We start from the raw sequence: 12,361 nt of genomic DNA, 5'->3' as shown, positions 1-12,361 counted from the left end.
TTGGGAGCTAGTTGACTAGCCCAAAGGAAAGAAACCAGTTGGATGTAGATGGGTATTTACCGTGAAACATAATGTTGATGGTTCCATTGAAAGGTATAAAGTCCGGTTAGTTGCAAAAGGATTTACCTAGACTTATGGTATAGACTACTTGGAGACTTTTGCTCCAGTGGAAAAGATGACCACTATTCGAGTTCTGTTAACCCTTGCAGCTAGTTATTCTTGGCCCTTGTTCTAGATGGATGTTAAAAATGTCTTCCTAAATGGAGACTTACAGGAAGAAGTCTACATGCAATTACCTCATAGATTTTATGATGTCGAGACAGATAAGAAGGGTTTTCGGCTGAATAAAGCCTTGTATGGACTAAAGCAGTCCCCCAAAGATTGGTTTGATAGATTCAGACAAGCCCATGAAAAATTCGGCTATGTATAGGCCCAATCAGACCATATAGTGTTCATTAAAAAAGTGGACTCTTCTTTGACCTTGCTTGCTGTATATGTGGATGATATTGTGGTGACAGGGAATGATAATAGTGAGATTGAGTCCCTCAAACAACTCCTTCACCAAGAGTTTGAGGTGAAAGATCTAGGTGAGCTACAATACTTCTTGGGTATTGAGATTGCTAGATCTAAACACGGGATCTTTATTTCTCAAAGGAAGTATGTTCTAGATCTATTAGCAGAAACTAGAAAGTTGGGTGTTAAGCCTGCAGATACACCCATAGAATCACAAGATTAGTGCAGAGGGTGGAGAGCCTCTTGAAGACAAAGCTATGTTCCAACGGCTGGTTGGAAAACTCCTATATCTTTGTCTCACATGACCAGACATCAGTTATGCAGTCAGCGTTATCAGTCAATACATGCATTCTCCTAGAACTACTCACCTCCTTGCAGTTGAGAGAATATTAGCATACTTGAAGAGATGTCCAGGTAGAGGTATATTATTCAAGAATAATGATCACATGAAAATAGAAGTCTATACAGATGTTGATTGGGCTAGGAGTGCTGATGACAGGAGGTCTACCTCTGGATATTGTGCCTTTGTAGGAGGTAACCTTGTCTCTTGGAGGAGTAAGAAACAAAGTGTTGTTTCTCGCTCCAGTGCTGAAGCTGAATATAGATCGATGGCTAATGGTGGCTAATGGTGTGGCTGAAATCCTATGGCTGAAGTCATTACTTGAAGAGTTGGGTATTGATTATGAGAAACCCTTAATGTTGTATTGTGATAATCAGACTGCTATTAATATAACTCACAATCCGGTACAACACGACAAAACTAAGCATATCGAAGTTGATCGACATTTTGTCAGAGAAAGGGTTTCATCTCAAGAAGTGTGTCTCCCGTATATCACCTCTAGCATGCTGCTCGCAGATCTTCTCACCAAGGCTGTTCCAAGGAAGAAGTTAGAGGCAGATCTATGCAAGTTGGGAATGACAAATATCTATTCCCAACTTGAGGGGGAGTGCAGAGAACACTGATGTGGACCCCACGGCTGTGGTCCCCACTGTGTTCGTATGGCAGCACAGCATGTATTCTTTGTTAGTTATGTCAGTGTTAGTTGGTAGTTATTTCAGTTTTGTTGTTACAACTTGTTATTTCAGCTTTATTATTAGTTTATTTGCCATGTAAGCATTAAGGGAAATTCAGCCTTTTTTTACAATTAGTAAACATATAAATATTAAGAGTGGGTCGGCAGATGGATTCTATTCGACCCTCTCTCTCCTTTTCTAAAACCCTTTGTGTGCTTCTGCTTTCTCCCTCTTTTCTTCTTTTTCTCCATCTGAAATCTTTCTTTTACTTTCGAATTCAAGACTGATTGTAGTCTTGATCGACTACTTATAGTTCACAAAATAATTGGGATATGCACCATTTTCCGTATTGCCATCAAATATAAGTTGTAAAATTAAGGTATACAAGGACATATTTGCATTAAACAAGAATATCAACCAATTGCAATCTCTTGGTCACATGTGTTGGTCCAGTTTATCCACAAAGGGAAAAGAAATGAATTGACAATGCTTACCAGTTATAAAAGATTGCATACAACCCAATTACAGAAGTTGAAGGAAATTTACTAATTACAAGGAAAATAAGTCACCTGATTCATGTCGATAGTTTGAATAGCCTCCCCACGTGTGAAGATTATAGCATGGTTTTGGTTTTCGGGCTTCCCCTCTCCAAGCTTGGGGTCTCCAGGTAGCTTGATGGAATAGACTTCCTATAAAAATAACAGAACAAATATATCAACTTGAAAAAAAGAACAAAAGACAAAAAAAAAAAAAAAAAAAAAAAACAGGAACCTAGTCCATAGAAACTTTATATTGGCCACTTAAGTATAACAAATAGAATTTACCAACACTATCGATTTTTTTATGCTTGTCTGCCGAGTAGCAAAATAAGTTAACATGCCTCCAAGTATAACTATAAAAAAAATACATGCTCAAGGCTTACACTTCCTGCGTTCCAAACTATGTTTCATGCTTCCAGGTAGGGGAACACCTCACCATGCCCCCATGTTTTAAAACATTGATTTGCATCTTCTTGTACATTAAACTTTTCCATTTATATTTTTTTTAAAAGTCATGCCTTGCTTTGTGTAGGTGCACAACTTGCCTTGTGCATTGCACCTTAGGCTCTAGGAAACCTTTTGTGCTTCAGTTGCACATCTCATTTTGAAAATACTAGTTAATACTGGTTGTTCATGTAAATAGAAAGCAAAGGCACTGAAACACTGATCTTTATCAGACAGATTCTGCAACTTACTTTAACAATGAAATTGCTCAAGTTACAGAGTACAAAAGATATAACAATTTTAGATGCATAAAAGCATTGCCTTTTGTTAGACTTCTGCTAGGCAGATGTACTGTTTCCATTATATTGATGCCTCCTGTGATTACCCTGTGAAAATGTAGATTATTGCATTTGAGCATATATTAGCATGCATAAGATAGCATTAGGTCCATGCATCTGATAAGTCTCTTAAACCACAAGAGAATACATCACGTCTCCAAAATTTGAGGATTTGAATTTGCAGTCTAAAGTATGGCAGTTCTAACCACATGGATTATAAAGCAACCTGAGAATTTGGGAAAATTATGTGATTAGACAAGGAGGATATTTCTGAACCCCTTGCTGGCTTGTCATATTCTTTACTGTTCTTCACAGAATTTGTGCCGTGCAATTCAATAACAATCTTGCACATGCCAACTGCCAATTGCATACAATAGAACTGCTGGAATAGGGATAAATCATCACCAAGGAACACTTCTGTCTACCTGATCCTTTCCATGTGCATCAGCTTTTACTAACTTTGAATAGAATTCCTTCAAAATCTTCCCATCATTGGCACTACTCTCCTCAACATGTATGAAAGCAACTCGAAGCGCCTCATTCCTGGAAAGACACAAGTAAAAAATAAATAAACACCCAGAGGCACTAAAATATACCAATAGCTAATCTCTCACATGAGATTGCATGATAAACTTGATGCTCATGGAAATTGTCAAAGTGTAGATTATCAACTAATAAGACACAAACATAAAACAGGCAGGGGATTCAAACTCAAAAAAAGTCAATAAATAATAGGGCTCCATCTTACCGTATATATTAGATGCTATCATTAAGAATATTTTAAAGTTGATTTCCAATTAGCTGATTCAAATAGCGTGAATAGAGTAAAAATAAAAGGTCATAGCAATCCATGACATGATGTGAGAAAGAAATCAAGGAAAAGTGGAGATGTAAACAACCTCTGTAACAAAAGAGCAATGTCAGCTGCCTCTGGAGCCTTCTTCTGTTTCTGTTGGCCATAAATTTGGCATGATACCACATAAGTAAACTTAAGATCTGCCTGTGCCCGGGATATGCGAGATATCTCAAATCCTTGTGATGTTAGGAGATTGGCTCTTGAATAACCATCTTCTAATTCTACAAGGTGAAAAATAATGTGTCAACACAAATATTTTTTTCCCCGCAGGGAGGGGGATCAAAATGATGGTAACAGAACATACCCCCCAATGCTCTCCTTTCTAGATAACTTTGTAGCATCAGAGCCCTTCTGTAGTACATCATTCCACGCACTGCATTTCGGCAGTGAAAGAAAAAAACACTATCAACAATAAATAACATAAAGAGGTTCTTTCTCATTTTTTCCTCACATCTTCTCCCCCTAAAAGAGTATGCCAATTATCAAATGAAAGTAACATCTAAGAACATATGCCAACAACAATTATAGATTAAACGCTCCACAACACTGGACAAAGATATCCTGAAGTTTCATATACATGATACATTCAAAAACATAAAAGAAATAAGATAAAATATCAGCCAGGTCTAACCAGTTCTAGCTAAAGTCTGGCCTCGATAAGACGCCCAAAAACGAAGTTCTAAGGAATCACTGGAGCTCTGCTGCAGATCGGCATCCCCAGTAGATTCACCTCGACCAATTCGTTCCAAGAAATTCTCCCATTCATCTGAGATGAAAATAGTGTCAGATAATCTACACTAGGAAACCAACAGCATCAATGGTAGTAAGAGCATCAAAAGCATATAAAAATATAAAAATATATATCTAATATTCAAGAAATTATACTTATTAATGCTATTATGCAATTTCACATTAGAAATTGCAAGAATAAATATTTAATAAGATAATGAAAACAAAGAAAATGCCAGATGAATGGAAAAAGTTGTAATAATTGGTGTCGAATTAAATTCATGAGCACACTATAAAACTTTGGGAGTGAATAACTGAATAAAGGTTACAACATGAAACAAATATTTCAGAAAACCAATTTGGTTTTATTCTATGGAGATCAACTCTAGAAGTCATCTTTTTATTAAGATGATAGATGGAAAATTTAAGATAGATGAGGAGAGATCTGCATATGATTTTCACTGATCTAGAGAAAGCATATGATATAGTCCTCAAGAGAGGTAATGTGGTAAGTTTTGGAAAAGAAAGGAGTTCCAAATAACTATGTGGAACTAATTAAGGATATGTATGAGGGGTGCAAAAACTAATGTTAAATTGGACTAATCAAAGATGAATTGACTAAACATTTTCAAGGGGAGGTCCCATGGTAGTTAACGTTTGTCGATGACATAGTACTAATTAATGAAACTAGAAAAGGATTAAATGCAAAATTAGGGCTATGGCCAGCTGTATTGGAAACAAGAGGTTTTAAAATAAGGACTTAAACAGAATATATGCAATGTGAATTTAATAATAATGGGAGTACAAATCAGGGTAACCTAGGATTGGAGACCAAGAGATGACTCAATGTCACATATTTTGTAACCTTGTTATTTTTTATAATTAAATGACTTCATTAGGAAAAGAGTGTGATACTATTACAAGCATCCCATAGAGAGGGGGAGGTGTGATCTCTCCCATATTAGTAATTACAATTTCTCAAAAACAACAAAAAATTACAATTCAGTCCAGTAAAAATATTCTCGACTTGCCCCTTGTTTGGCAAGAATATCAGCCAATGCATTTGCTTACCTGTCTACTAATTGTATTCTTGTGGTCATGTTCCTTGTTAGCCATTTAATTTTCATGAGTAGGTCCTTGTAGGTTCTCCACAAATAGAATCTCCTATTTCTACTAGGCCTGAAAACAAGGCCATAACATTGCTATCCTTATTTCTCAAGACCCCTCCTATACCAGATGGGCCTGGATCACCTTGACTGCTTCCATCAAAGTTCAGCTTTGTAATGATTTATGGAGAGTGGGAGAGAGAGAGAGGTACGATTGAGAGAAAGAAAAGATCCTACTGGCTGTCGCCAGTCTTCTATTTATATTAACTTAATAAAGGAATAGAAATTACAAGTATGCCCCTAGCGGCACATCTTAGAACTAAAAATAATAAGGAAAGAAGACAAGTAACTAACTGACAGTATCCTAAGAAGTCAGCCTACTAACAACAGCTATAAAGTAACAATTAAATAAGCCTTACAACACTCCCCCTCAAGTTGGGCTGAATATGTCTATCATGCCCAGCTTGTCACATAACTCATTGTGCCGCGAGCATGGAAGCCCCTTTGTGAGAACATCAGCAAGTTGTTTCTTGGAGTTGACATAAGGAATGCAAATTTCCCTTTTCTCCAATTTCTCCCTTATGAAGTGTTTGTCCACCTCAATGTGCTTAGTCCTCTCATGTAGGACAGGGTTGTTGGCGATGTTTATTGCAGCCTTGTTGTCACAGTAAAGGGACATAGGGTCATGAACAACAACTCCAAGATCCCCTAGAAGATTCTTTAGCCAAAGGACTTCAGCCACCCCATGTGCCATAGCTCTATATTCAGCTTCCGCGCTTGACCTTGCTACCACACTTTGTTTCTTGCTTTTCCAGGTCACCAGATTTCCTCCCACAGATGTGCAATACCCACTAGTGGACTTTCTGTCATCCACAGCTCCTGCCTAATCAGCATCTGTAAAGACTTCCACCTTTAGGTGATTGTGTTCACTGAATAATAGGCCTGTTCCGGGATATTTCTTCAAATATCTAAGAACTCTCTTTGCTGCCTCCATGTGTGGTTTCTTAGGAGAGTGCATGAACTGGCTTAGGACCCCAATGGAATGGGCAATGTCTGGACGAGTCATGGACAAATAAATCAGCTTCCCCACTAACCTCTAGAACTGTTTCACATCTTTCAGGGGTTCACCAACACAGTCACCTAACTTCTGGTCCGCATCCATAGGAGTATCTGCCGGCCTTGCACCTAATTTGCCTGTATCTTGTAATAGATCGAGGGTGTATTTCCTTTGAGAGACAAAGATACCCTTTTCTGAGCGAGCAACTTCAATCCCAAGGAAATACTTCAGGGGGCCTAGATCTTTCACTTCAAATTTAGATGCAAGGAATTGTTTCATGTTCTGTATCTTTGAGCTCCAACTTCATGTAATGATGATATCATCCACATATACTATCAATACAACAACCTGTTCTTGACATCTCTTCACAAAGAGTGTATGATCAGACTGACATTGATTGAAGCCCATCTGTTGAACTGCCATGTGAAATTTACTGAACCAGGCTCTGGGAGACTGTTTTAAGCCATAAAGAGACTTTCGCAGCTTGCACACCTTATTTTCACTCCCCTTGGCACAGAATCCAAGGGGTTGAACCATGTATACTTCCTCCTCTAAGTCACCATTCAAAAAAGCATTCTTTATGTCTAGTTGATGCAATTCCCAATCAAGATTAGCAGCTAAGGACAGGAGAACCCTAATTGAGTTCATCTTAGCCACTGGGGCAAAAGTCTCATCATAGTCAACCCCGTATACTTGTGTGTACCCTTTGGCTACTAATCTTGCTTTGTATCTTTCAACTGTTCCATCTGCCTTGTGCTTAACCATGAACACCCATTTACATCCCACAGCGTCTTTCCCCTTTGGAAGATCCACCAATTCCCAAGTCTGGTTTTTGTGAAGAGCATTAATCTCCTCCTTCATGGCATCTGTCCATTCAGGGCATTTTAAGGCTTCTGCAACATTTCTGGGAATAGGGATGCAATCAACTGCAGATAGGAAGGCAGGGTATGAGGGGGAAATGTGATCAAAGGAGACAAAAATGGGTAATACGGTGTTTGGTAGTGCATGACCTGACTCCCTTTCATTGGGCAATAGGAATGTCAAGGTCATCCACAGTAGGAGCAGGGTTAGGGGGTGGACTTACCTCCTGGGGTGGACTTACCTCCTGGGAGTCTAATGGTGTCGGTTGCTCCGTGTTTGGCTACACCATATCTTTATCACACCGTTGATCTCTACGACGTGTACGTTGGAAGACACGGAAGGGAGTAAGGTCCGGAATAGAAGGAAGAGATACCTGAACCTGCTTCTCCTCTTCCACACTACTACTCTCCCCCTGAGGAGAAGAAGGGAAGAATGGCTCAGACTCAAAGAAGGACACATCCATAGACACAAAAAACTTACACTAACTGGATCAAAGCACTGATACCCTTTTTGAGAGGAGGGATACCCCAGAAAGACACATGGAATTGACCGAGGGTCTAACTTACCTCGGGATGGAGACAAGTCATGGATAAAGGCACGACAACCAAAGACTCTCATGGGGATGGAAAATAAAGGAGACTGGGGGTACATTAATTGATGAGGGGCCATGGAGTTCAGCACCTTGGAGGGCATGTGATTGATGACATAAGCAGTTGTAAGTATAGCATCCACCCAAAACCTTTTTAGAACATTCATGTGTAACATCATCCCGTGAGCTACCTCAAGGAGGTGTCTGTTTTTCCTTTCTGCAACACCATTTTGTTGTGGTGTTCTAGCGCATGAGCTCCTATGAATAGATCCGTGGGAGGCAAAGAACTCATTGAGCTCCCCATGGAAGTATTCCTTTGCATTATCGGATTGGAAGATCTGTATTTCAACATGGAACTGCGTAAACACCATCCTCTGGAATTCTTTCACTATCTTTGGAACTTCATCTCTACTATGCATAGGAATTACCCATGTATAGCGAGAGTAATCATCGATCAATGTGATGAAGTACTTATATCCACCCTCAGAGATTACATTGGTAGGCCCCCATACATCACAATACACAACATGAAAATGAGCAATTGATCTTTTATTACTTGAGTGAAAAATTGTTCTACACTGTTTTCTCAACTGACACGTTCGACACATGAACTCTGACACTAAACATGACTTGAATAAAACTGGAAACAAAGACTTTATTATTTCGAAAGAAGCATGACCTAAACGACTATGCCACAAAAAAAAAAAAATTGACTCTTATTTGACTGACTATGTGACTCTGAGGATGACACCGACAGACTAGCTTTGTTGTCGAGAATGTAGAGACCGTCCACTAGGCTTCCTCTACCAATCATCCTCCCAGAAGTTAGGTCCTGAAAAACACATGAGTCAGCAAAAAAGGTCACGTTACAGTTCAAGGAGCTTGTAATGCTACTAATTGAAAGCAAATTTATAGGAAGTTGAGGGACATGCAGTGCACAATTCAGGTTAAGGCCATGGGGAAGAGATATTGATCCTTGGCTTGCAATGGAGGAAAAAGAATCATCTGCAAGTCTCACTCTATCCCTTCCTAACAAAAGGCTATAAGACTAAAACAAGTTCGGCTTACCGATCATGTGGTTGGAGGCCCCTTAGTCAATGATCCAAGGGGAATCCATGGGAGTGACATGAAATGCAGAACCCATATTACCTGAAGTAGATGCAAATGAAGTAGAGGGAGTACCAGTGACTGAGTTGTCCATTTGCCGCAAAGCCCTACCATAAGATTCTAGGTGCTCTCTAAAGGAATTCATTTAATCTTCCTTGGGGTCAGACTTATTAGGGTGGTCCTGAGTACTACCGGCGACCTGAGTATCTTGTGTTAATTTTCTTCTGACCTTGACCTTTCCCCTGTTCTTGATTCTTTGTTGCCCACTTGGGTTTCCCGTGGATGTCCCAACAAGTGTCACGTGTATGTCATGAACGCCAACAGTGGGTACAAAACAACTTATCTTTATCATCAGTCTTCTTAGTGTCACTTTTCTTTCCCGTGGAGTTATTATTCATTGCAGCCAAAGCAACTTGTTGCTCCCCCTCAGCTCTAACCATTACATTCCGCCTGCTTTCTTCCGATTGAACAAGGGACTACACCTCGTGAACCGTAGGCAACTCTTTGCTTCCTAGGATCTGTACCCTCAACGGTTCATATGCAGGGTTCAGTCCCAACAAGAAAGCAAACACACGTTGCTAAGAGACCAGCTTCCTATAGGCCTTAGTATCATCATCATGTTTCCACTCTATAGCTTGATAATGATCCAATTCTTTCCATATGGAGGTAAGGGCCGAATAATATAAAAGACAAACTACGGTTTCCCTGTTTACATGTTGAGGATTCAGCTTGTAACTAGTAAACCTTGGCATAATGCCTCTGCTCAGAATAGGTAGTTTTGGCCTATTCCCAGATCTCACTAGCGGTGTCTGCCCACATAAAGTTCTTCACATCAGGTTCCATGGCTGCGAGGAGCCAAGACATCACCATACTGTTTTCTTGGTCCCACCTATCATGTTCAGCTGTCTCACCCTTGGGTTCTTTCACCCTTCCATTAATGTAACCAGCTTTACCCCTTGTTGTTACATAGAGTTTTACGCTCTTAGCCACTCCAGGTAGTTCAGACCGTTTAAAGGGGTAATTGGCATGGGAAAAAACATGTTTTCACCTCCCATACCCGCTGTGCTGCATGTTGGTGTAGCCCCCGATGAAGCTGATTCATAATTTGCCATCAGATACTACTGAAAAACAATCCAAACACCACCCAACTACACTGCAGCCACAATCAGAATACCAATCCTCAAAGAATTTACTTCTAGGATGTGAGCAAGAGAACAAAAAAACACTACTGAAAACAACTCTGAGAAGGTTCAGTCAACACAACCAGTCATTAAACCAGCCCGGTAATCAGTTCAACACCACCAAGACAGACATTACTATCAATCTGACTGTAGTTCATACAGTCTAACCATCCAACATCCAAACAAATACCTATATAACCAAGGAATGAACCCTACACACCATCGGCCAAAGAAGACTGAAACAAAAAACACACCTGTTCAGCACTTGTATAAAGATGCTAACCTGAACTTGACTTCACAGCATCGAACAGAGGAAGGGAGTCTGTACCAGCATCGCCCTTCTCCGACTAGGGTTTTCTTGGTATTACGACCAAGGAAAAAACCACAGAAACTGCCGCCAGAAAGCTGCTAGGGTTTCCACAGAAACTGCCGCCAGAAACTGCTAGGGTTTCCACCAGAAATCTACTAGGGTTTCCCTATCTTCCACGTCCAAAACTTTTAAAGGAGACCTTGCTCAAAACAGGAGGGATCGTAGGTCTTTTACAGCCCAGAAAACCTGCTCTGATACCATGTAATGATTTATGGAGAGTGGGAGAGAGAGAGAGAGAGAGAGAGAAAAAGAGAAGAGAAAGAGAGGTACGATTGAGAGAAAAAAAGATCCTACTGGCTGTCGCCAGTCTTCTATTTATATTAACTTAATAAAGGAATAGAAATTACAAGTATGCCCCTAGCGGCACATCTTAGAACTAAAAATAATAAGGAAAAAAGACAAGTAACTAACTGACAGTATCCTAAGAAGTCAGCCTACTAACAGCAGCTATAAAGTAACAATTAAATAAGCCTTACAACAAGCTTTACAAAACCTTCAGGAGGAGGTACCCATGCTACATTAATACTATCCTTGGAGGAGCTATTAGCCACTGACCAATTCTTCCAAAGAAAAGGAAAAAGGTGGAAGGCATCCAAGGTTTTCAACCAATGTATTACCCTTGTCAAAACACACTCCTTGACTTCCGAAAGGCTTCTCTCCTTTTCTTGGAATGTTCTTGCTTTCATTTCTTCCCAAAGAATCCATGATAGAGCTGCTCTGTTACATTTCCACATAATTCTCCCTCTCTTTGTGGGCCAAATAAAAGTAGACAGACCAAAAAGCAGATTTACTTCTGTTGGTAGGTTCAACAGGTGATAAATGGATGCGTGTAAAACTAGGAAGGACAACACCAAAAATGAAGTCATACAAAGAAACCTAAGAGTATCTCCAATCGGTGATAAAATGAGAGAAAGTAGATTGAGATGCTTTGGTGACGTTAGAAGACCATCTACAACACCTGTTAGAAAAGTGATTTGTTACAAGTTGAAGGGGCTAGAAGAGCTAGGGGTAGACCAAAAAGGACTTGGGTGGAGTAATAAGAAATGATTTAAGCACCAATAATTTAATGATGGATATGGCACTGAATAGAACAGAGTGGCAAAACAGGATTCATGTAGATGTCCCCATTTAGTTAGGATTTAGGACAAGGCTTGGATGATGATGATGAAATGAAAGAATACATATTAATTTTCAAAGAAATTTATATAGCCACACAAAGGGTTCAACAGTAACCAAAACATTCTTGAGACACAAGAACTATAGCAATGACTATTGTTGGCTCTAATCCTCAAGGATCACAGTGGTGCATGCTACATGCTTCATTCAATCAACAATGGAATAAATGGTGCCTTCTTACATTTTGGGTTTTAGTCCCTCATCTTCATTGCCCAGGCTGAGTGGGGTAAGAAGGTGAAGATGTTATGGAGTTGTATCCCATCAATTTGCTGGAACATTTGGAAGGAGAAGAACAGAAGGACTTCTGAAGACAAAGCTTGCAGCCTGGACAAGATGGTTGTGGCTGTGGGTAGATTAGTGATAGATTGGCTGCTGATTCTTCCAGAGTAAAATCAACTAGAAAAAAAAAGACTTGGGTTTTAGGTTAGGAGAGGTCCTGGATTATCAGATATGTAATGTGGGGAATGTTCTCTAATCTGAA

The 12,361-nt window shown here is 39.7% G+C and overlaps 1 protein-coding gene across 1 annotated transcript in view; it reads right to left on the bottom strand.

Annotated features, from left to right (window-relative positions):
• Positions 1-12,361, bottom strand: part of GSL8 (glucan synthase-like 8) — a 105,953-nt gene that overhangs the window by 24,021 nt on the left and 69,571 nt on the right. Inside the window, exons 32-36 of the mRNA XM_088984436.1 lie at positions 4,336-4,470; positions 4,009-4,077; positions 3,748-3,925; positions 3,274-3,391; positions 2,097-2,216 (exon numbers count right to left, since the gene is read on the bottom strand). Coding sequence (XP_088840562.1) covers positions 2,097-2,216; positions 3,274-3,391; positions 3,748-3,925; positions 4,009-4,077; positions 4,336-4,470 — 620 coding nt within the window. The remainder of the gene's footprint in view (positions 1-2,096; positions 2,217-3,273; positions 3,392-3,747; positions 3,926-4,008; positions 4,078-4,335; positions 4,471-12,361) is intronic.

The sequence above is a fragment of the Nelumbo lutea genome, chromosome 4, assembly GCF_056320005.1.
Source record: "Nelumbo lutea isolate HS-2025 chromosome 4, American lotus-T2T, whole genome shotgun sequence".
Lineage (NCBI taxonomy): Eukaryota > Viridiplantae > Streptophyta > Magnoliopsida > Proteales > Nelumbonaceae > Nelumbo > Nelumbo lutea.
The sequence above is the reverse complement of the archived record's forward strand: the minus strand, read 5'-3'. Positions and strand labels throughout refer to the sequence as shown.